This window comes from Miniopterus natalensis, chromosome X (assembly GCF_054644295.1).
Source record: "Miniopterus natalensis isolate mMinNat1 chromosome X, mMinNat1.hap1, whole genome shotgun sequence".
Lineage (NCBI taxonomy): Eukaryota > Metazoa > Chordata > Mammalia > Chiroptera > Miniopteridae > Miniopterus > Miniopterus natalensis.
This window is the reverse complement of record NC_142103.1, coordinates 96,307,270-96,333,015: the sequence shown is the minus strand read 5'-3', so window position 1 is coordinate 96,333,015 and position 25,746 is coordinate 96,307,270. Positions and strand designations below refer to the sequence as shown.

The 25,746-nt window shown below is 37.9% G+C and overlaps 2 protein-coding genes across 4 annotated transcripts in view; both read right to left on the bottom strand.

Moving 5' to 3' along the window:
* Positions 1-126: 126 nt before the first annotated feature.
* Positions 127-16,298, bottom strand: EIF1AX (eukaryotic translation initiation factor 1A X-linked). The gene is made up of 7 exons (XM_016199371.2): positions 16,099-16,298; positions 10,503-10,586; positions 8,409-8,512; positions 7,489-7,539; positions 5,532-5,613; positions 4,194-4,285; positions 127-2,649 (listed from the first exon to the last, which is right to left on the bottom strand). Exons 1-7 carry the CDS (start codon positions 16,112-16,114, stop codon positions 2,644-2,646), a joined length of 435 nt encoding a protein of 144 aa, XP_016054857.1. The 5' UTR covers positions 16,115-16,298; the 3' UTR covers positions 127-2,643.
* A 5,341-nt stretch (positions 16,299-21,639) lies between these two features.
* Positions 21,640-25,746, bottom strand: part of RPS6KA3 (ribosomal protein S6 kinase A3) — a 97,287-nt gene continuing 93,180 nt past the window's right edge. For all 3 annotated transcript variants that reach the window (XM_087829307.1, XM_016199373.2, XM_016199372.2), the window contains 2 exons: positions 23,797-23,937; positions 21,640-23,169 (listed from right to left, as the gene is read on the bottom strand). In XM_087829307.1, the coding sequence (XP_087685433.1) occupies positions 23,047-23,169; positions 23,797-23,937 (264 nt within the window). In that variant the 3' untranslated portion in view covers positions 21,640-23,046. The remainder of the gene's footprint in view (positions 23,170-23,796; positions 23,938-25,746) is intronic.

Sequence of the window (25,746 nt, the reverse complement as noted above, 5' to 3'; positions counted from 1 at the left end):
TTACTCGGTTGCTTTTTAGTCAATACAGACAGCAATTTGTATCTATTAAAGATGTTATTCAACATCCTATAGTTTAATATTTACATATGATATGTGAGACTAAGTTAAACCACAAGTCACAAAGAGTCTTGTAAGCAACTATATTAATAGTCATGATACCAGAGATGTGGTGAGTAAACCAATGGCCATTTCTTAATAAAATACAATTTTCATCATGCATAGTTTACAGGCTCCTTAAAAGGGGGTCTCTTTAAGAGTCTGGATGTTCAAGGAAGATTCAACAGTCAAATAAATCTTGGCAAGTCTTTTTTCACACAAACACTTGGCTTGGCTATTCAGCCACTTTAGTAATACAACATATTTATACTCTAAGTGGAATAAATACTACATGAAAAATGCAAGCCTATCAAATTTGTTAGTAATAACTATTACACCTCTCAGCAGTAAGAACTATTATCCTTGGATTTCAAACATTTTATTTTCTTTCAGAGCACACTTTTTATACCATTGTATTTTAGGAATCAGGATAACCAAAAAACCCCTAAAACTTTTCTTAAGGACCACTTCCATTCCTCATTTGAGATATAATCAATCGATGAAACTACATTTCCATACTGAAGACAAGTTAGTAAAATAATTCCAAGTAGTGTTGATATGAGCCACAACTTTAGCCCAACTATTTTTAGATATTATGGTTTCAGATTTTCAAGGATGCAACAGCACTACATCGAGCTGTTACTACCAAGGCAAGAAAGAAAAAATCACTAGCAAATGCATGAATTGGGCCATTGTTGTAATTTCTAAGAATGTTAGATAAACCATACTTATTAGAGGAGTTAAGCAGAAAAACTAATGTTTGAGATACACCATCCCTACCATGAACTGTATCACAGACACAGAGTTAAAATGTCCTTGGTAAAATAACATGAATCTATATAAGGGTGGGCAAAAGCAGGTTTACAGTTGTGAGTACGTGAAAGTTTGTTCTTGTAATATTATTTCTTAATTATTGTATTATTTTCCATACGAACAACTGTAAACCTAGTTTTGCCCACCCCTATATATATATCTCAAATTTAGCAAAACATCTTCATTACAAAAGCCTAAATATCTTAGGAGGTTTAGACTACTGGGAAAGACAGTCACTATTGACAATTCTTAAAGGCTGGCTTCTTTTAAATATTAAAAACTAGCCCATAGGCTCAGATGCATTCTACCTAGGTAAGTGTTCAGGAATAGCAAATAAAAACCATGAACCCCAATTATCCACTCTTAATTTCTATTCTTTGATTCAAGTGTTTTATAGAACCTCAGATTTTGATTCCAGTGTTTACACATTTAGGACATCAAACTAAGCAAAGTTCTCTGGAGACCAGCAGAATAAAAGCTTCACATGCTACATGGTGGATCTCTTCTTTTAAAGTTGCATATGAATTCAATGTGGTTAGTTCGGTCTAACTAGTCTAGCCTTGAATTTCATTTTACTCCAGTTGATAACGAAAAACTAAATAAAACAGGGTGAATCTAAATTCCTAATATCAAGGGGGGGAAAAAAATCTGTACACACAATAAAATACACCCTAAACACAAAGGGTATGATATACTGTGCAGCATGATATTGTCTTTATTATATTTCCCGACTGTAGCTCTTCCATTCATTACCTTTTCATTAAATTATTATTCACTCCTTTCCCCAGCTTAGGGATAGTTTGAAAAGGGCTTAATTTGTACAAGTTGCTATGAAATTAAATTTTCATTTATACATAAGTCATGTATTTATAAAGCTTTCAAAACTGTAGCTTACATGTATGACTTCTGAAGTAAAATGACACAACAATATTTTAGTTCTTTAAAAATATTCAACATACACACATATGATCAAAACAATCTTGGTTAGGAATTTTGTATGCACAGTAAGTGTAAAAAGTTTACAACTAAATCAGTATTTCCAATGTTAAGTAACTGAGTGTGCCACCTAGTGTTCAATTTCTGCAACTACTAACCTTACAAATTCAAAATTGCTATTAAAACCCAGGTTCTACTATCTGCATGCTGGAAAGGCTTTCTTGCTGATGTTTATCATGGCAAAATAAGGTCATGAAAAGAATGGATGCAATATCAAAATTAGTATAAAAATAGCCACACGCTACTTAAATATGAAAAACAGACCTAATCATCTCTGACTTTAAATGCAGACTTCTGCCTCTCTTAAATTTTGTCAAAACCTCAAGGGTACATCTAGGTAACTGGAATACACAGAAAGTCACTGTACAGTTAACAGGCTAGTCAAAACTAGGGCTTAATCATAACCCATGAGTACAGGGCAAATGGTTTATCCAAAACATCCATTTATTTACTGGAAGTGGTCAAAGTAGGAAAGGTTTTTTTCCTTTTTTCAAAAATAGTAGATGTGCTCTTTTACCTATAAGCTCCATTACACCAAAAGAACAAAGTGGGCTTTACATTTCACTTAACTCAGCACTACCAGTTTTTAAAGAAACAACCTTAGAAACAAATCAGTCTGCTTTAACAAACCACACTCAAATTAACGAAAATTTTAATCTTCTTTTGTAGGCCACAGCCAAAATCCAAATGGTTGAACAATCCTCAGAGAAGTTGGAATGCAAAAATGTTGATGTCAATTTAGATCTGAAAGGGAAAAGAACGTCAGATCAAATGAAAAACGGATTCTTACACCACCACAGCAGCAGCAGCAGGGACACCTCCACGCCCTTGGGCTATCAGAAACAAAGCCGGCCTGGAAAGCAAATGCTACACACTGTGCTTTGCTCAATTCCGGTCTGCTGCCAGGAAATCTTTATAACCTCCTTCAGAATGCTACATGTTATACTGAATATTCTTAATAAAGTTTAGTGTCTCCTCCCTTCTGTGCTAGTGATTTTTTATTTTGGGGGTGGGAGCAGACAAGGGGAGCATTATTTCTTTAAGAAAGGAACAAGCATGATACTGACCAAATTCTCCTCCTCCTGGTCAAGCTGGTTATAGAATTGAAGACTAAAACACCTATAAACCATCTAGAGAAATGTCTCAGGGAAGAAGTAAGGTTCTCCGGTGATAAACAAAGCCACCCCCACAAGCGTTCAAGATAACTCCAATTCCCTTAATAACCACTGTCCTTATCATCTTTCCCCCGCCAGCCTGCTGGGCCCAGATACAAGGAAGCACTGGCAGAGATTCAGAAATTTTTTCCTTAGAAAACCTTTCTCCTGTCTAGATCCTCAACTATCACCTCTGTATGTGGCTTCCTATTCACGCATGTTCTCTGGTTAGGTTTTTAACTTCTAAAAAGGCCTTCTACCCCAGCTCAGCTGTCCAAATGTTTGGATCACCCCGTAACTGAACAGAAGGGCAATGAGGCATTTACTCTTGTGAGCACCACTGCTTTACTTTTAGGAAAAACAATACATTTTCCTCAAAATATACACACCAACTCTAAACCAAGAGTTTGCCAATAGTGCATACCCAGCAAATAACATCACATAACGGAAAAAGTCCTTGATTTTAACAAAGCTTCTAACGTATGTTGTAATTTCAATGCTTCTTATCAAGCTGGTTCAAACAGGATTCTTCTTTTAACATACTATTATTCAATTGAGAAGGTATGTTTTCTTTGGTAAGATCTTGTATTTCTTACAACTAAAGTTATTAAGAAAGATCTCTTTAGACACACTTTTCTTGGCTTGTTTTATTTATTTAAACTTTATTTTTATTGTTGACACTATTACAGATGGCCCCATTTCTTCCCACCGTCTTGCTCACCTCCGCCCAGCCCCCGCCCCCCTTCCCTCTGCCCATCACCACCCTATTGTCTGTGCCTATGGGTTATGTGTGTATGTTCTTTGGCTAATCCCTTCACCCTCTTTCATCCAGCCCCCCCCCCCCACCGCCTTTAGACCCTCTTAATTAAACAAGTTATGCTTCCCAATGCCTAGCATTCATATTGCCAAAGCAAATATTGATCTTTCTAGGAAAAAATGTTGAAAATAAATGAATCCTCAAAGTATAAACAGTTTGATTAGTTGTCTCCTGAGTATTTTAATTCATGGACAAGTCTCAAAATATATCCTTACTTAAGTATTCAAGATTCTTAGATTAAAGGAAGCTAAGGGAAAGAGCTGGTTTCTCTGTGGATAATTCACAAAAGTTGAAAAACGCAAGGTGCATCTACTTACATCATCAATGTCTTCATCGTCATCGCCAATGTCATCAAACTGAATTTCATCATCATCGCCAGGACCAAATGTATCAGTTTCATTGATTTTAGCTAAAGAAACAATAATAAATACACTCATATAACATAACCAAGATGTTATTAAAATGAATAATTGACCACTAAAAGTGGTCTGATATCAAATGTTGAACTATAAAAGGAGACTCTTACAACTCAAACTTTAAATCTAAGTTTTATGATCAGAAAGATCCTAACTTTGACCTAACAATGCTACTATACAGTACAGTATTTGATACAAGAAAACCTCCAACAAAGCGTCTACTAAGTCAAGATGGAATGTACCTGGGTTATAATTTTCTTTTGGTTTATCAAGGTGTTTTCAGCAAGGCAGACTCTAACGACACAACTTCCAGCTATGCTTTAAAAAAGGTTTGAGCACACCCTAATAATTCATCAACCATCAGACTTTTCAATCAGAAAGATTTGGCAAAATCATGCTATACCTAAGCAATGAAAACGAATCAAAAAGTGCTAGTTCTATTCCCAGATATATTAGCATTTCCTAGATTGGAAATGCCAAGTAATTCATTTCAGCAGGAGTTTCATGGTCTATAGTACTATGTGTTTAAAAATTCACAAATGCGTGAGTATTCTAATGGTTTGGAGATGCATCAAAATATAAGATATGATGCAAAATATATTGTTTTCATGATAATACGTAACAGGGCAAAAAAATAAAAAGGAACTACCAAATGAAAAAAATGCAGGTTTACTAAACAGTATGTAAAGTATATTTTCCCTTTGATAAGGTTGTGAGATACTTATTTTTTTTTGTTTTACTTAAGTTCTCTTCATTAAGAATGCCTAACTTTTGTATTGGGGGAGGAAACAAAGAACGTTGGCTTAAAAAATCTTGTGGGATACTGTGGTACTAGGGTATGATGAACTGAAGGCTGCCTTTTCAATAATAATCAACAGTAGTACCTAATTACTATCCTTGCTTCACATTTAAAGTTAGACGAACACTGACAGTCTCTTTAAGATATAAATTTTTAAAAGAAATACTACAATACTTTTCCTTTGACTGGTAATTACACAGAAGTCCAGGGCTTATAAAATATAACTCCTCACCAAAACTGTATTTATTAGAAACAGAATCTCAGTTTTTTCCTTAAGGCATCTAGTACTGTGAAGTATAGGCAGTCAGACTTAAAATAAATCATGTAAGCACAACAGTAGATATGCAAAATCCACAGAATTCTACCCAAATCCCGTTACGTTAATACAACTGACCAGGTAACAGCACCACGACAGGTTAATATAATAACTCAAACATTACCATGCTCCGGAAGCTCGCCATATGCCTTCAGGCTTCTCGCTTCATCTGCATTGTATTTTAAAATTACATCAGCTTTATTATCCTTAAAAAGAGAAAAATCACTTTTAGAACCAATTATGGCAAAATATTACATTTTCTCCTACCCTCTGAGAAACATCCTCAGGTTTAACCCAGTGTGAAACACATAAACAATGATCAACAAGCTTAGGGGAGGCCTTCGCAGATCTCACGTTAATGAGAACAGAACTGTGCAGACCCAATCTCATGGATTATTTACCATTACCCTTGATTAGAAGTCTTTTGAAATACAAAAATTCCCTGGGACCATAATTTACTGGGTGCTTAAATACTCTAATTAAAAAATTGAGACTGGTGTAATGAACTAAGGAAATTCATACACCTTTCCATGTATCAGTGGTTCCTAAGGTAGAATTGATCAAAATCTCCTGTGGAGCTTTTACACTTCCTGAAGATAGATTAGTAGATGTAGAGTGAAGCCATGAATTCATATTTTTAAAAGCTTTTTGGGTGTTTCTGATGCAAATGTCCCACTGAAAACTAATGACTTAGATATTCACACATCCTCATTTAAGAAAAAATATGACTTCGTTAAGGTAGAAAAAAAAGTTGAAGCTGATTGTTTCAAAGGCAACAAAAATGATTACAGTGACGCAAGGGCAGTGTGATTCAGACCTGCATTTCTTAAACTGTAATGTGTATCGAAGCCCAGAGGGGTCTTGTTAAAATGCATATTCTGATTTAGGAGGCTTGGAGTAGAGTCCAACGATCTGCATTTCCGACAAGTTCCCCAAAAGCTAGTGATGCTACTGGTTCCTGGACCACCCTTTAAGTGGCAGGGGAAGAGAAGGAGGATCATGAGAAATTAAGAATCAGAAAAGTTGGTCTTGGCTGTCATTATCTAGTCAGAATGTTATACCCTTTGGCATCTTGGTTTCCTATTTGTCAAACAGGGAACTATTCTCTCTACTTCTGGGGTTATTTTTGAGGTCAAAATAAAACGGACATTAAAATGGTGTGAATCTAAAGCAGGCTTTCTTAACCTCAGCACTACTGATATTTTGGGCTGAATAACTATTCATTGTAGGGCCTGTTCTGTGCAATGTAGGATGTTTAGCAGTATCTCTGGTCTCTAACCACTACATGCCGGTAGCACTGTCCCCCTCCCTTATGTGTGACAACCAGAAATGTCTCCAACACTGACAAATGGCCCCTAAGACTTAAAAAAAAATAAAAGTAAAATAAAATTACCCATGGTTGAGAACCATTGATTTTAAAGTAAAGATTTTAAATCTTTATTCTGGAGTATGTATATATTTTAGAAATCAAAGTATGACTAAAGTTATAAAAATAGAAACATTTTATCACACACAATGTGACTTAACAGACAGTGATAAGTTCTAGACGTAGAACCAAATAGATTTCACAGACCCACAATGTCTCCAGGTTGAGACCATCGGGGCAAACTACCATTTTCTTACCTAAGTGCTGATCTAAATTTAGAGTACATATTTATATCATGGTTTATACTGTAATTACCTGTGTGCCTTTCTTATTACCCTCATTACCAGGCTGTATACATCTTGTGGGATGGCAGGGGGCATCATTCAGCTGTAGCCCTGTGAGTAACAGCTTCCAGATTTTGATTTCAAGATGGATACATTTTTTTAAAAAATTGGGGTGGGGGTCCTGGCCGGTATGGCTTGGTGGTAGTTGGCCTGTGCACCGAAGGGTCACGAAAATGTGAACTCTACAGACTGGAAATTGGGAACCATAATCTCTGAGGTACCTAGCACAATGCCTTATGAAATGTTTGCTGATACAATGGTGAGGTGAATACTAGGATGGGACTGGTCAAATACAGTTATGACTCATGTTCTTAACATTAATGGGTCATCAGAATCAAGCAAGTGAATAAAAATTTTATTTAATTTTTTACCTGGTAGTCTCGTAGACCAACCAATATGATGTCTGAGGTATTTATCCAAACCTATAAAAGAAATAAAGAATCAAGAGTAACACTGATTCAGCATTCCCATAAAATGCTATTTACCCAGCTATTTCCTTTATTTAGAAATAAGAAAAAAACAAAACCAAAAACCAAACTATAGCAAGCAGTTGTGCCTGTTTCAATTTTTCTGTAATTTGGGATGTTAAAAAAATACTCTTATTTTAATTACCTGATAAGTTTAGTAATTCCAGAGGAATGATGATTAATTTAAAAATTAAGGGATTTTTCTCATAGTGAACCACTCTAAGTGGTTAGCTATCTACCCATTACATATAATAGAAAATTAGAAACCTGGCTTCATCTCCCTCCTTCCCTTCCTTCCTTCTACTCCCCCACCCCAACCCTTTAGTTTGTTAAAAGAAGGATGAACAAACAAAAAAATTTTTTTTTAAATCATAAAATCAGAGTTGGAGGGACTTTTAACCAATCTAATTAATAAATCTGCCCGAATACCTACTGTGATAGGAAATTAGTCATTACTTTCCAAGGCAGCCCATTCATGATCACAATTCAGGAAATTTAACATTAATGTAACACTTAATAGCACCCCAGCCTTTTTTCCCCCTTTCCTGACACTAACAATGTATTAAAAGCCAGGCCACTTGTGAGAGTCCCTCAATTTGGATTTGTCGATTATTTACTTATGATTAGATGCAGGTTAAACATTTTCGGCAGGAATACAACATAGGTGATGCAAATGAGTCTTCAAATAGAATTTGTAAATCACTGCTCTTCTGAACTCTTTTGGTAACTTACAAAAACGAGGTCCTTGGCCCATAAAAACTGTAGAGCCATTCCCCGTCTTAATCACAATTTTGTATTAAACTAAAACAAATCTCCACACCTACCTTTTTTCTCAATTTCCCTCTGATGTGACACAACCTCTTTACACCATCAAAACACATTGCTTCTAAGCGTCCATTTCCCAACATTTTGATTACCTGAGCATATTCTGGGGGAGGGAAAAGAAAAGGGCATAAGATAATGTTTAACTTTTGATAAAAGCAGTTTAGAAGTCCACATAAAACCGACTAGAATGTATAGGTGTACTAGTTGGGAATAAATATATGCAGTAAAATAAATGCAAGAAAGTGATAAACCCCGAGCTCGTCAATGGCAGAGCCACAACCAAGATTCATTTCTGCTATCAGAAATGTTTCTGCATGACTGTTTGCTTTACTTTTGGAGATCAAGGTGGCTTATCCCAAGTGGCTTACACACTATATACCCCCTCAATCTCTCAAAGCCTTTTCCAATTTTGGAGCTCCTTTCCCTTAGAACCTTTAAAGGCTAAACTCAACACATCTGGTACATATGGCAAATAAAAGTAGCTTAAATGTTAATTATGTCTTTGTTAAATTAGAATATCTTAGTGATTATTCTAAAGTTTTTGTAAAGCCAGAAAGATGTGCTCAGGCAAAATGCCAAAGTTTTCATTAAAATCTTTCCAAAAGGGTACCCAGGAAGCCAACTGGTTTCACTGCCATTTGAAAAACTGAGATTATGAGCATTAGCTTGCACATAGGCCTCTCTTTTGTCATTAAATGCCAGAAGACATGGGGGGGGGGGGGGGGATGGGACGATGATGCATCACTTCAGACCCTTTAGCTTACTCAAGTTGTACATTAGACTAACCCCCAAACAGGATAGCCACTAACTGGTAAACAGAGATGTAACTCTGAAAAGCTCAACTGTGGGATTGAGAAGTGGAAGTTAGTTACTCAGACTACATACAGTGAACCTAGCGCCTCAACATGGTCGGTCAATTCAAAGACAGACTCTCTTCCATAGTGGGGGAAAAATATGAAAAAGAAATAGTGGCAGTCAAAATCAAGACAACTGCTAACAGGGGCTAGAATGACTAAGGCTAAGAATCAAAAAGGTCTCTTAGCCAGAAAACACGTTTCATTTTTATACGGTGTGAACAAATCACCAAAGTTCTATAAAAAGACTACAAAAATTTTTCTTTGTTAAAAAGTGCTGGAGCCCGGCCTGGGATCCAGGGGATCGGGGTTCAATTCCCAGTCAGGGCACATGCCCGGGTTGCAGGCTAGGCAGCCAATTAATGACTCTCTCATCACTGATGTTTCTCTCTCTCTTCCTCTCCTTTCCTCTCTTTGAAATCAATAAAGATATATTAAAAAATATACAATTTAAAAAAAAAAGTGCTGGAAATTATTAGGATAACTGGAAAATTTTGAATATGGGCCATATACTGGATATATAATATATTCAGGTTAAATTACCCGCGTGTTTCTGTTGTTGTTATGTAAGAGAATATACCTGTTCTTAAGAGACACATGATGTAGTAGTAAAGGAAAAGTAATATGAAGTCCACAACTAACTTTCAAATGGTTCAACACGCACGTACCCAAAGGGTAATTTTTAAAAAGTTCATTGTACTAAATACTGGAACTTTTCTGAAGATTTGAAATTACTCAAAATAAAAATATAAGAAACTAGTATTATATATCTTCATTGGTTCAAAATGGTCAGTCAAATGCTCAATTTCATTTTATTATATTTATGAAATTATATGCTACTGGCACTGGAGAAGTGGGAAAGGCTTCAGATTCATCCCTCAAGTATCCATGGTATACTGCACATACTATGTAGCACCATTTACTATCAAAAAGGTCTACTAAATCATGGAATTGTCAACCATCACTTTTGAGGCTTACTTCCCTCTGAACTGTATAATTTGCTCTTAGCTATGGGTGTTCATGCAACACAATGAAACCTATACATTTACAAAAACACCACCAATCCTCACTGAGTATACCAAGAAATGATTACCAAAGGAAACGGAGAAGAGCAAAAAGGGACATGCAATTCACTGCTCAGGATTATGAATAGTATCTCTTTTACGTTTAGAAATTGAAATTCCATATTTAAAAAACAAAAATATTACTAAAAGAAATCTAACTTATGAAAACGCTTACCTTGCCCATCTTCTTTGAACACCAATTCTCTTTTTTCAGATTCATTCTCATTCTTACCTCTACGTCTGTTTTTACCTCCTTTACCTAAAGGTTTTAAAGAAAGAAAAAGATATTATCTACAAAACAGTAGGAAAAGAAACTAAACTAAATTGAGATTTATAAAATGGTTTAATAAAAGTACTTAATTTAAAAATTCACCTAATTTAGTGACACAATCATTATATTTACAATCTCTAATCATATTAAACACACATATTGTCACTCTCCTACCCTTCTTGGAAATTCCTTTTGGAATATTTCTGATATAAAATAAAAACCAAAGCAGATATTATACAGAAGTATATAGATCCCTTACTGAGGATATCTGCACTCAGTGACCCAGGATCATAAAGATAATGGCGACCTGGCTGACTACACTGCTCAGTGAACCCCTCCTACAGTGGCCCACATGGGACAAGGTGGGAGGTGTAATGGGCCTTGATAAATTTTATAAAAATGCCTTATCTCCCTTGTATCTCACCCCAATGAAAGGTGTGAGTGCAAGTAGGAGATGACTGAAAAGCAAAGAAAAGGAAAGAAAACAAAAGAAAAAAGGTAAAGTTATAGCAACTGGAATGGGACACACTGATTTTGTGGTGGTGGAGGGAGAGCAACAAGTCTGGCAAGTCGGAGTTTGAATTTAATCTTATTGCGGTACAATACATTGAGCAAGATATGTGAAGTTAAAAAGAAGGTGCTAAATGCCTGAACTTGAAAGCAACTGAGGTGTTCTTCACTTGGTGAACAAATAAATTGTGGTACAATAAAATATTATTCAGCAATAAAAGGAAATAAACTACCAAGCCTCCCAAAGACATGGAGGAACCTTTACTGTAATGGTGTATATGTGTCACTATACATTTGTCAAAACTCATACAATGTACAACATAAAGAATGGAAACTATAAGCTATGGACTTGAGTTAATAATAATTCACCTAGACTGGCTCATGCAAGATGTTAATAAGAGGAAACTGGTGTGTGGGGGAAATATATGGGAACTTTGTACTTTCTGCTCATTTTTCTATAAATATAAAACCGCTCTAAAAAATAAAGTCTATTAAAAAAAGAGCAAAGACCTAGCCGGTTTGGCTCAGAGGTTACAGTGTGTTGGCCCGAGGGCTGAAGGGTCCTGAGTTCGATTCCGACAAAGGGCAAGTACCTAGGTTGCAGGTTCGATCCCTGGCCTTGGTGGGGCAAGTGCAGGAGGCAACCAAATGATGTGTCTCTCTCACATCTATGTCCCCCCCACCCGAAAAGCATTGGAAAAAATATCCTCGGGTGGGGATTAAAAACAATGGTGCAAGTTTAGCCATGATTGATGGTGTCTGGAGCCGGGACATAAGTACATGAAGGCTCATTATACAGACTGACTTTTGTATCTATTCAAAATTCTTCCTACAATAAATTTAAAAATAAATAGAGCAAGGTGAAGAAGAGCATGAACCCACCACTGATGTAAAAAAAAAAAAAAAAAAAAAAGAAATTCATATTCATTGTGTGTGTGTGTGTGTGTGTGTGTGTGTGTGTGTGTGTATAATAAAATATCTCTGGAAGGGCATATACAAAAAAGTTAACAATGCCTGTGAGAAAGAACTCGTTGGCAATGGGATACATTTAGGAAGAGAGATTTCACTTTTTATACTTTTTGAAATTTGAATCATGAGTATAGTTACTATTAAAAAATTTTAATTAAAAAAATGTGACATGATTCTCTGGTTGGGAAAACTCTCAGGTCACTGTCCCTATTACACGAAGAATGAAGCAGGCTGAGCTTAGTCATGAGGAGGAAAGTAACTTGGAAGCAACCAAGATGTCCTTTGGTAGATGAATAAACTGTGATACAACCATACAATGGAATATTATTCAGAGGAATAATAAAAGGATTATTTCTGAGATGGAAACAAGAGAATTATGACCAGATATAGAGGGAGGCAGGATTAAAGGATACACGGATGAGCTTTCACACACCCCCGCACCCTGGATCTGTATCAGCCTCTGTAAAATGTGGGAGTTAGAACAGAAGACCCAAATACCTCCATTTAGGATTCTAGAACTCTTCTATCTACTGGTGTCCTTAAACATCTGTCATTCTCCAAGTTCCCCTTGTTTTTCATACTTTTCTGACTTTTAAAGGGTCACTTGTATTCTTCCGGACCTTTCATCAGCCCCCCCCCCCCCCATTATGCCAATCCCTTTGGGACTTCATTCACTCCAAATTCCTACCTTCTCTTCACCCACTTTCTAAGGAAATTTATTTTTCTCTCACCTATCACCTCTATGCTAATAATTTTACATCTCAGCCCCCTATTTTAACTAAGCCTTGGTCTCCTTTTTCTAATGGCTCAGTACACTTCCAGTAAATGGGTTACTGTCATCTCAAGCTCAGTTTTATTCAAAACTCCATTTACTTTATTTTACAAAGCTGGTCCTTAATCAACATCCCTGTTTCTGTTAGTGGTAACATAATTACCTTAAAGAATATAAGTCTCTCAACCTATAAACCTGACACCAACCTATCTCTCAATACTTCTATTCCCGTATGCTTCAATCCAAGCACACTACACACTAGTAACTCACTCCTAACAAGCCTAAAGCCTATGAGGTAGGTACTATTTTGTCTTTATTTCACAAGAAAACGGACTTTGAAAGGGTGACTTTTCTGAAGCTATATCACGTGACCTGAGATCTGGGGTGTGAGATCCCAGAGACTATGCTCTTAACCACTATGCAACTACCCATTTACCCCCAGTTTACCAGTGAGTTCATCCAAGCTTAGAGAAGTAATTCACTTAACATTAGTCAGTGAGTACAGGCGACCAGATTCAAACCTAATCTTCTTTTGTTCTTGGCCCCCACATTAGGGTATCTCTCCACCGCATTTTGTTCCCATTCCAGACCCTAAACCACAATGGCAGCCATTACCAAAAGTGACTGTAAGTGGTAGTGACGTTAAGGGACATATGGGAAGAGCGTGGCAGCAGCAAAAGGTTCACAGCTCAAACAGAATAAAGAACGTGCATTTGGCCAATGTAAAGACAGACACACTTAACTTCTTGAATTAAGTGCACTTACCCTGTCCTGGGCACAGACTCACAATGCTCTGTGTGATTGTTAGGTGAACATCTACAATTTCCTGACCCACCCAGAGTCCTTAGAATTCAGTATTTGAGGTACTCTTAGGGCACACCAAAACTAATTTCCTAGGAAGAGAAAAGTATCTTCTGCTTCATTAATCATGCCAGATCTTCAAACTAGAGTGAAAGCTCCATTAGGACAAGAATCACACCTACTTTGGTTGCTGAGTTATATGCCCAAGCTGGCAATTTAAATAAGTCAGCCAAGAGTAGTCCATATCTTCCTAAAGGAGTGGTGCTGTTAAAATCAAAGGTAGTAGTAACGTCCTCAAAGTGTGGGCGCACCTTACCCCAAATGCTCTTCTGAGTGGGCCAAAGGATACCCTTTTTTCCCGAGGTAATACACTGACAGAATCTAGAGGAAATAAGCTAAGAATCAGCCCAAAGCTAGTCTTTTGACACACAGTTCATGGAAATTTACATCCTTACTTGTGTAACTATCATCAAGATTATATTCACAGGGCTTCTGGCTTTTCCAATGAAGAAAAAAAAAGCAATTTTATTTCTACATTAAACCTCATCTCATAAAATGCAGGGGTCTTGAAAAGTATTATTCCTCTAAGATAACAACTAAGACAACAAATTGCTTTTACATGTATAAGAACAATAAGTTCAGAATGGTGGTTACCTCCGGAAAGAGAGGAAGGGGATTGTGGAGGAAGACACAGAGGGCTTTAACTGAAACTGTGTTATAATTCTCAAGTTTAGAGTAATGGACTCCCAGGTGCTCACTGCATTATCTATAATTTTTGTACATTCCAAATGTTACTTATAAAAGTGATTCATCACTTGTCAATATACCAGAATTAACCATACTCTGATCACCCCCCTCTCTTATTTTATTGCCATATAATGGAATGAACTTTAAAGGAAGGAGGCTAGTGAACTAGAAGTAATTTAATGCAGAAGTCCTGTCCTCTTGGAACCAAAGGGGAACCTATTATTCACCTAAGAGTGGACTCAACAGAAGAGAGGTGACTTAATCCAACAAATATTTATTGAGCATCTACTAAGTGTCAGGTGCTAGCAATCCAATGTTATTAAGACAGATACTATTACTGCCCTTTACAGCTTGCAGTCTAGTGAAGGAACTGGGAATTTCATGCTAGAAATAAAAGTGAGAATAAGATACCCATTGAAGTGGTACAGTTAGTACCACCATCTCATAGGGAATAAAAAAAGGATTTATATAGGTTACAAGAAAACTATGACTTTAAAAAACGCTATTTTGTCACCCCATCTTTCCAAGAATAATTAGCAGTAAAATCCTTGTTCCAAAATGGACCTACAAGTTAGATTTCTAAGGGCAATAAGGTGGGGTGCCCTGAGGGAACAGCACCAAATCCTGCACAGAACTGCAACCAAATATCCCAAGGGATAAAATGAGTAGTGACAGCTACAGAAGAAATGAGGTAGAAACGCTGGAGCCAGCTGTGAAGTAGAAAAGAGAAGAGAAGTAGGGCAGGGTAGGGCAGGGCAGGGCATCTCAGGATGAATAATCAAAGGAAGCTTCTTGTGGGTTCTGAAATATGCTCCTCTCCTGTCCGAAACACAGTTTTCCCAGTTCCTACTTGCACAATTTCCTTTGAGAAATTATAAGGATGCTCAAAAAGCAGAAACACCCTTAAGTCTAAAAAAGGGAAAATTTCTTTAGGACGGTTTTGCTTTTACCTAGACTAGGCTTTCCATTTTGGAAATTCCAAATGAACTTATCCTCAAGTCTGATAACTTGTGAATGTTTAACTTCAGAATGGAGAGAACTTAAAGATCATTACTTCCAACACAAGATATATATGATCTAAAAAGCAGAAAACTTGGCTAAATACTGAAGAAGTGTGTGTGTGTGTGTGTGTGGGGGGGCGTTTAAAACCCGTAAAGGGATGGGGAAGGTTGTATCTCTAGAGCTGAATCTCAAAAATGCATCCAGGTTTCGCCCACTGTTTATAAGAGAGGAGGAGTCTCCACAATATGCAACAACTGTCCATAAAGAAACCCATGCAGGAGTACCTGATGGTTACTAAAGCAAGCATCACCCTCTAAAAGTTAAGAACTGCTTCCAGGTTTAACTCCCCTTGCCCGGGAAGGCCCAAAGCGCCCATTTGCGAAGCCCAGGCCACCCCAGGGGAGGTCGCCCCACCAGGTCCCCAATGCGCCCCGGTCACTGTGGCGCGAATCAGCAGCAAAAGCCCACATTCTCCCGCAGGAGGCCCTACAAAAATGGCGTCCGCTCCACCCCAACGTGACCAAACTGGGAGACAGGAGTAACTTTCCAGCTCCTCTCCCGAGCCCAGAATCCCGTCCGGAGCGCCCAGCCGCCTGCATACAGGACGGAGAGGAAGGTCACTGCGGCCTGGGCTATCCCGAAGACGCAAGCATGGCCGGGAGACCCGGCAGAGCGGAGCAGGGGTCCAGGCGGCATTACCCTTATTCTTGGGCATGGCGGGGACAGCGGCCTCGCAGCGGCTCCGACTCTTTTTCGGGCGGTGGCGACAGCAGCGACTCCTCCAAGGGGCGACGCGTGGAGCAGCGCGGCACCAAGCAGGCGAGAGCGGCCAGTCCGGTGAGCCGGCGAGTGCGGAGACAGACTTCTTCCGAGATCAGCCTCCACACACGCTCGGCCGCAGCAAATGGCGTCGCATCTGCTTGCGTAACTTCTCTCCGCCTCCAGCACCGCCTGGGCCCGCCCCCCTGTCTCTATTGCGCAGGCGTGGCCTCCTAACTCCTATTGTTAAAGCTGAGGGACACGCACCCCTGGAGCTTTCACTACACTCAGTTCGCAGAACACGTAGGGGCGGGGCCGCGAGCAAGGAGGAGGCGGAGTCAGGAAGGGAATGGGCGGGGCGCAGGCGTCCTAGGAAAGGGCGGGTTCAGGCAGCGCTCTCTGCTGGCTGAGAGCAGACTTCCGGCGCTTTGTGACAAACCAGCCTCTCTGGGTTTGAGCAACTGGCTCATCAACTGTAATCTCACATCTCACGCAGCCCTTTCACCCGACCTACCAGGTTGGGAGTCTGAGGGGAAGGGCAAGGCTTTCCTACCATCCTCATTACCAAAGCGTAATAGCTGCATGACACTTATTACTCTAGAAATGTCTTCCCTGCCTCACTGTAAACCTCATTAGGCTGAGACCACATCTGTTGCTTTACCATTACCAGCACTTAGCAGAATGTCTGGCACACAGTAGATATTCATTACAGGCAGGAAGGAAAAAAGGGAGGGAGGGGAGAAGACCTAAATTCAGTGTGTACTCCCAAAATTCATATGTTGAATTCCTAACCCCTAATACCTCAGAATATGACTTTATTTGGAGATAGGGTGTTTAAAGAGTTGGCACCTTGATCTTGAACAACCAGACTCCAGAACTGTGACAAAATAAATTTCTGCCAGTCTGGTGTTTTGTTATGGCAGCCCTAGCAAACTAATACGCTATCATAACATTAAACTACTAAAAATGTCTACTGGGAAGGAAAGGGATAACTGCAGGCTTATAACCCATTCCCTCTCTATCAGCAATCAGTGACCTCAAATTTCCTTTTAAATGTTCTAATGATATTTACTAGTAAAAGAAAAAAGTCCTTCTCTCTAAAATGCTTTTAGCAAGATATGCTTAGTCTATAGAGATAGCTTCTTGTAAACTTGCAATTTATGGATTTATGAGGTATGGTTGGCTGGAGAATGGGGGCTCATCATTTAAATTGTGTAATTAACAAGGCATCAAAAGGAAGTTTGCAAAACCAAATGACTCCCTTTGTTTAAACAAAGTCTCCGCATACATCTCACAGAAGGAAACTTGTTCTTTAATTCTGAATCAATCCAAAATGTACCATAATGAGGGATAAAAAGGTTGTTTTGGAGCTAAATCTAATAATCTTGGACTTCTCAGGAAAGATTCTCATGTGTGCCAGGTGATTACCCTGTATCCTTTGAATGATTAATCACGTTTGGTATTGGGTAAGATCTATGACTGATGTGAGTCTGATTTGACAAACTTATTAGGCTAACCAAAACTTTGCATGGAGAAATTAATCTGTACTTCTTAACTCAGAAACATTCCTGTTTTAAGTTCTACCAATCCAATTTGATAAATTTGTACTTTGGATAGAATAATTTGATAATATGAAGGACTAATCATCATGTAATCGAAATAATCTGATAAAGGAGCATATGTGCATTTATTTGAAACTTTATTATATAAATTTTCATTTCTTTTAAAGATTACAAAACCTGTTCTGTGACAGGAATACAAGCAATATTGTTCCAGGATTATTCATGGATACATCTGAAAGAGCTTAGATTACACATTAATAGTATGATTTGAAAACTTCCCAGATTATACTCTTAAACAATTTAAGTATTCATTGATATTTAATCCTTTACAAGCATTTCATAATTACGGCAGCAGTGCCAAGCATCTGATACGATTTAACCACCAATAAAAGGTACAATACATATGAACTCATGATATGGTACCTTGGGCTTCTGGCATGCCTTACTAGAGAGAAACTAGTATAAAGTAAGATCATATATAATAGTAGAAAAATACTTGATTTTTTTCTTTTTTAAAAACCTTTTAAGTAGATGCCCACCCCATTCCCACCCATGGCCAAAAATGCAAAATAATTACATCCCTCAGGTGTATACTTTCCCTTCTGCGTAGGGTAACAGTTAAGGTAAACCTAATACATGTACATAACTTTAAGAATTAAAAACTCATCACCCATAATTATTAAGGATGCTAAGAAATAGCAATACCTTGAAGCATTTTTTGATTAAAAAACAAAGCTTTAGATGGAACACTACACTTACAAGAACACAAACTCAAACCTTTATCCTTATATGCCCTTGCTTTGTATTTAAAAGTTCTACTTTAAATACTTGTTTGAAAAACTCAGTATACAGTTCATTCAGTACTATAGTGATAATAGGAGTAAAGATTTTCACTTCCATTAGATATTGAACTAATCTACTTAGAGGACTACTATAGCAACTCTCTTCTCACATACACTTATGTATACTGTACTCAAATGGTATGTGCTCTAAAGAGGTTTCTTTGAGGTTTGCACCTCTGAACTTAGTCTCTAAACTTTCCTTTCCACTAGTCTCTATTCGATGTCATATATTTTGCTAGTTGCTCTGGGAGAAGTCATGGACATTTAAACAGCTTATCATGCACTTCAAGGTTACATGGAAAAATAATGAGGACAGTGCCTTAAGAGGTAGGAAGTAGGCTCTTATCCCAACCCTTGGTATGCCCTGTTATGAACAGTTAAAAGACTGGAATCAAAGTGGTAAATGTGAGACTAATAGTAAATACAAGGCTTAAGAAAATTAAGTCAACTTAGTTACTAGAATTCTTTGAGAACACTCACATTGGAACCAGTTACAAGTCGCTCAATCACACAGAATACAGCAGTGTCAAAAATACAGAAAGAGCCCTGTAGATATAAATTCTTCTTGGCCATCCACACTTAGGTATTATCATTCTGTAGATTCTTCACTAGAAAAAGTGGTTAAGCATGGCTCTGCAGAATACCACAGTCCCAAGAAAGTGAATTTCATTCCTTCATTAATTGGTCTCCACCAATGGTCACTTGGGGAGACCAGCAAAATGTAAGCAATCTGGAGGTGAAAAGAGGATGATTTTCATTTATTGAAATAAAAATATGGAGTTAAGTCAACCTCTCTGTGAATTAAATAAGGCTCAAAGTATACATCCAGTTTGTTAGTCACATGGAGTTAGACCTTTCGGAGGGATAGACTCTAGAACTAGACTGGAACCTCCTGGTTTAAGCACCAACGGTCAGCCATGAAACCTATCAAATTTGTTAATCAGAGAAAACAGACCTTTCTTACCCTTTACATTCCTGAGATATCTGTCCTAATGTCTTCATAAATCTCAAGTGCTCAATACTATCATGAGAGAGAATTTTCTCTATGAAATATAAAGGAAACTGAAATATTTCATGACATTTATAAAGGCCAGGAAGTAGAGAATATCAAAGCTATGTTGAGATGTGTACTGCTGGCTGGCTATCATGGTGATGAAGCGTATCTGTACCATGGCCCCCAAATCTTGAATGTTTTTCTGCTCTCATCTCAGGCTGGACCTACCCCAGCCCCTTTCCTACCCAAACTATTCTGCCTATTCGTGAAGCCTTTGCACACCTCCCCCTTCAAGTCTTTTCTGGTCCAAGGGTACAGGGCACAACTAACAGCTAACAGGCCAACCTCACCTCCCATGATGTCCCCTGGCCCCAACAGCACCACTTCTTAGACACAGATGGGAAACGGTTGACCCAAACCTGCTCCTTGCAGCCCACCACATGTGAAATGTGGAATCTCTGCCTTTCACACACCACACACACCCTCTCCAGACACTGGCTAAGTTAACTTTTCCCACCTGTCAGCTTCACAGAATCTCAACTCTGCCTTGTCAAAATTATTACATTTTTGGACTTTTGGGGTTGCTTGTGAATAAATGAATCCATATAAAATCTGTTAAAGACAAGGGTCTAACGGACTTAGAAAGAAGACATCATCTCTGTAAATTAGAGAGCAGAAATAATTTATATAAAAAATTAAAAAGGACAAAAAACTTACCTTAGTTTAACATCACTTGCAAGGGAAGATACAAAACACATGGTAGTATAATCTGTATTTTCCAGTATGTGCTCGGCAATGCTAAATGCAATCTACCATTTAGGATATTATTTTGGATTATAAGCTAAGAGGAGGTTTGTGAAAGTGGCCTGAGAGTTTAGTTCCTTCTTTCACATTGAAGTATCTTTAAGACTGAACTAATACCTCCTGGGAGAAGCCCTGGTAACCAGCAACACTAACTGGTAAAGGGCCTCACTACCACAACTATAGGGGCCTGGAGGAATTGGACATGAAATTAATGGAAAGGTTAACCCAGCACAAGCACTACATTGAGACACACTGTTGGCCAAGTCTGTCCGTTGTAAGTCAAAGGCAATAGGAACACCAGAACCACAGATAAAATAAATGATGCTTATGAACTGCATTTTAGGCAGAAAGCCTTGTTTTGTGAACATATAACCTGCTTTTCTCCAATAAAACTGGCAGTTGGACTAGGCAAAGAAGGCAATTATCTTTGAAAGCAATAAACTTGGCATTCATATACCAGTAGAGGAGTGCCTCAAGAAATATGTAGTTTTTGAACACCTCAGTTCCTGGTTGGCTGATAATCTGAAGGGAAGGCAGCATGGTGTTATGGGGAGAAAAACTGAATGGGAAATTAAGGATTCTAGTCTTTGCTTTGGGTCATAGGTTTCTTACATGCAATATGAAAAAGTTGTACTAGATGACTTATAAGGATTTACACATTCACTTCTGGTTCTAAAAGACTACAATGGAAAATATACCTAAGCAACTATGGAATAGCGTCAGTGTCAAAATCTGAAAATATATGCCCAGAGTTATAGTAACATCTTAAAAATGACAAGAATTTGGGATGAGCGTGGTTTAAAACACTGAATAAAAAGGAAAAAAAGAGCTTTCTTTCCAGGCAATGAAAAGCATCCATATATTCAAGAATTTAAAAAACCTTCTCCATCTGGATCTTCTGAAATCCCTCCTCTTATACATTTTTTTAGAAGATAAACTTACATTTCATTTCTAAGCAAGAATCATTTTGCGTCACTTAGGCAAAAGGAATGTTATAGATTTTCCCTCTCTCTTTAATTGCATAGAGGAGAAATTAAGGAATAGCAAGTGGCTTCCAAGACAGACAAACCATGCTTTCTTGGCTTTGTACTCTCAAGGGAAAGATTTAAAGCTTCTGGCAGGAAAAAATATTTCTGATGTAAATGGCTTAGTACATGATGAAGGAAGATCTGTTTAGGGACATTCTTGATGAAGTAAGTTAAATCACTCTTTCTTTACTCATGTGTTTTTCATATTACATATTGGTGTATGGTAGGTAACTTGGCAAAGATACAGGTCATAATGAATACAGAAATTTCTTTAATCAAATGAAATTACGGAAACCACCACATTAGATGTAGATAATGAATACTGTAATCTAAGCAGACTCAGTGACCATTATGAAAACTGATCATATCTGAAGTTAAAGGAAGTATTACATGGCTATAAATCATCAGGAGGAATTCAGAAAACACTCAATACTAGACATTCCGTTAACCTACCTTAGCTATGATTTCAGGTTAGAACAGATATTGTTTGATCAAGAATGTTTTATTCCCTAGAATAAGAAAGTTTAATCCAATTTTATATAGAGGCCTGTGGCTTTTACACACTCAAATTAGTGTTTAATACAAGAACAGGTATCCTGTTACTCATATGCTAAATTCTGCAATTTGATCAATTTAAACATGAAATATCCAATGGGACTTGAATGGCCTATTGCTAAAATTTCCTTTGCCAATTTCTTCACCATGACTCTCAAAGGCCTTTGATGTATATTGGCAAAATTCCAAATTATATGCCAATACTAAGTATGGACACTATTTAAGATTAAAAGTGCAACAACTACTTCCTTAATTTAAAAAAAAGAACCTAAAGAGTTGCAAAGTATATGAACTAACTTCATAGGTGTACTCTTGATGTCATGCCACAGACATATAACTTTCTCTATCGTAACAGCTCTCTAGGTTAGTCTGACAGAGCACCCGACTTTAAGTAACAAACGAACGAACGAACCAGTGAAACAGACATGGGGAAAGATATGTACATTTTGAAAGTATTACATTCAACAGCTGTTCCACAATCCGGCCATTTTTAGGGCTGTCCAACAATACTGTTAATCCAGGTGAACTATTTAACCAGATTTAATAGTCAATTGGTTAATAATAATAGATCCCAAGTTAAACAAGGCATGTATACATTAAAGAAAGCAGTACAGAAATGTACTGTGTATGAACTGTTTACAAAAACATACAAAATGTTGGATGGCACAAAGGATACAGTGCTAATATAAACGGATTGTTTAAGCTAAGTGCTTAACATAAACTGTCCATCCCTATAACTAACAAAGAATATTTAAGGGACATGAAATATTTTCTATAAAAATAATGCTATATGGTGTAGAGTACTTTATTCAGTGTATTTTAGGTGGTATTCATATGTTCATTCTTCTTCTTCTTGATTCAGTGAATGTATCTTCATCATGTTTCCATTTTCATTTCACCCGAAGCTCCAGGAAAATCTAACTTGCTAACAATCATGTAAAGCGAGAAGAGATGAAAGCGGGAGCAGCAGCAGGAGCAGCAGCATTATGGGTACCAGCTGGGACAGTGTGTGCTTGCAGGTGTCTCTCAGATATGTGCTACCTGTCGCCAGAACTTGTGCTATCAACTTACACCATGGTACCAAATATTTCACTGAGGTCACTTCACAGGGCTGTGGAGGTGATTTTTTTAATACCTCTACGCTGAGCAAGAGTAGAGCGGCCTACTGGTTCCAAAACTGGTGACTGATTACGGTTTAAAGCAGAATATGTAGCTGCCATGGCACCCTGAAAACAGGAAAGAAATGTCAAAACAAAAATGACAATGGGTAGTCATGTACACAGAACATGAAATGAACATTTTCCCCCCCAGATAATTTCTTCACTAGCAAACTTACATAGATTTTATTAGGCTTATAATGAAAATAACCACACTGGCCAAATCCTCTGATTTAACTACAATTGAAGAGGCCAGTGTAGGAGGAGGTTGAAATGATGGATGAGAGGACAGGGATGGGCCCATAACAAGCAGTCCTCACTTTTCTCAGGACCATTCAACTTTTTTCCTTTGCAATTTTTAATTTCAGAGGCAGCAAATCATGCTCTTTTGGAATTTGTAGTTTGCTCTGGGTTGTGCATAAGAGATTAAAGTATAAAGAAAAGAGGAAATCCATAAGCTTATCTGATGGATAAATTCAGAAATTTAGAAGTCATTCTTAAACAAGACTTATTACAATACTTCGGCACAGCCTGACTTTTTCTTTTCTAAATCACCCATTGTAAGAGAATCCCACAGGAGAACCGAACGCAGGCTGAGGGACAGTGAAAGGTGCAGGTGCTGTGATGTGGAGAGGGCATCTCATAGTCTCTCTTGGAGGATATGTGGGAAAAAAGGGCCTGAATGGGGCTCCTCACCTTGACCAGATGTGGTGCGTCCTGTCTGTTTAGCTGGTATTGTGGCAGTTGGTCCCAGTGGACTATCCAAGGGTGTCTGAGCACAAGGGCAGCAGTCAATCTCTGATGAGGGTCCACATGAAGCATCTTTGACACCAGGTCCTATAATGGGAAGAATAATAATAAAGCAAGCGTAAACCTTTTTGTTTGATTTTATAGCACTAGATACTGTTGAGATTTTTCCTAATTATGACAATATTTTTTCCTGATAGTAGGTAGACCTTGGGGCTTAAAGTGATAGGGGGAGGGGTATGTAATATGAATAGGACCACAGTTGTTTAATGATTACTCACCTAACTATAGATAAGAGGTTTTTGTTTTGTTTTGTTTTGTTTTGTTTTTTTCACAGACCCTGGGAAACTGGAAGATATGTTGCAAAAAGAAAATACACTTTAGCAGACCAAGGACAGGACATGCTTTGACTTGGTTGCTGTGCCTGGATCTTGACTTCCCCTCCAGGAGTTTGCCTCAGGAATGCTGACCATTCTCCTGTCCCAGGAACAGGCTGAGCTGTTTGTAACATCATAGAAGATTAGCCACCTTGTTATCGGACTTCATGCTCCTGAAGGCCGGACTACAGACCCTCCACTCCCCTTTTCTGTTACACTAGGTAGGAGCTGCATGTAGCTATCTTCCCTCTTCCCTATATAATCAGCCAGCTGGCAGAAAAAGGCAGAGCAAAATTTTCAGGATGGCCTGCTCTCCCCATACTGCCATCATTACTGGAATAAATGTTCATATATGATTTAACCCTGTCTCTGCTTAATTTGGCTCAAGTAGTAACAGGCGGCCTCGGACATGGTCCAGTATCAAAAGCAATTATTTGGTCAACATGACAATTTGTTTTGTGTGTGTGTTCTTTGTTTTGTTTTTTAAAAAGCAAAAACTTAATCTCTCCTCCCTGAGTAACAGTAATTTTCGTGCATTACAAATGGTGAATTACCATATTTTATGTATCTTTTGGGTTTTTTGGGCTCTTTTTTTAACCTTAGATATTCTGAGGTTTCCACATTTTTGGAGATTTACTTGTAAGTAATTTTTAGCCACTTAAGACTCTTTTGTGCTGCTAGTAATACTGAAAAGCAGAACTATCCAATAATAGGAACTTAATTAAGAGAGTTCTAAATGCCCCTCCTAAGATTACAGAATTCTGTTTTGTTCTACTTCAAAAGCAACTCATGGGCATTATAGAAAAATCAGAAATGCAGAGAAGCAAAAGAATAGAAAGAATACCCAGAATCCTACTCTTTCGGGGACACATGCTTCCTATCTATCCAAATGCTTTCCTATGCATGAAACATGGATCCATAAAATTACTATATAGTAGTTTTATACGCTCCAAAATAACACAATTGTGATTTATAAAAGCCATGTACCACTTGTTTATATATCCTATAGAATTCAAGTTTTAACCTATATGAAGCTCACAGGCACTGGGGGGAAGTTCTCCTATCAGTATAGCTCAGGGCAGCACGACTTCCCTCAGCATGTTTATGGGACAAGTCATTTGCTGTTCATCATCCTCTGTGTTACTAGTTCTTAGCGCACGTCGGAACAGCCACTGCAGGCACAGCATGTGTTAAAACTGTTGCAGAAAGTCAGGCCACAGGACAATCACCATGCGTGGGATGCGGTGTGATCAAGTGCTAATAATTCACTGAACACTGTTTATGAGCAGTGACTCTTGGATTGAAATATGTACACTATCGTTGAAGATATGTAATATTTATTTATGTTGGTGAAATTAATACAGTGTTTTTTGTTTGTTTGTTTTTAATATATCTTTATTGATTTCAGAGAGAGGAAAGGAGAGGGAGAGAGAGAGAGAAACATCAATGATGAGAAAGTCATAGATCGAGCCCACAATCTGGGCATGTGCCCTGACCGGGAATCGAACCTGGATAGCCTGGA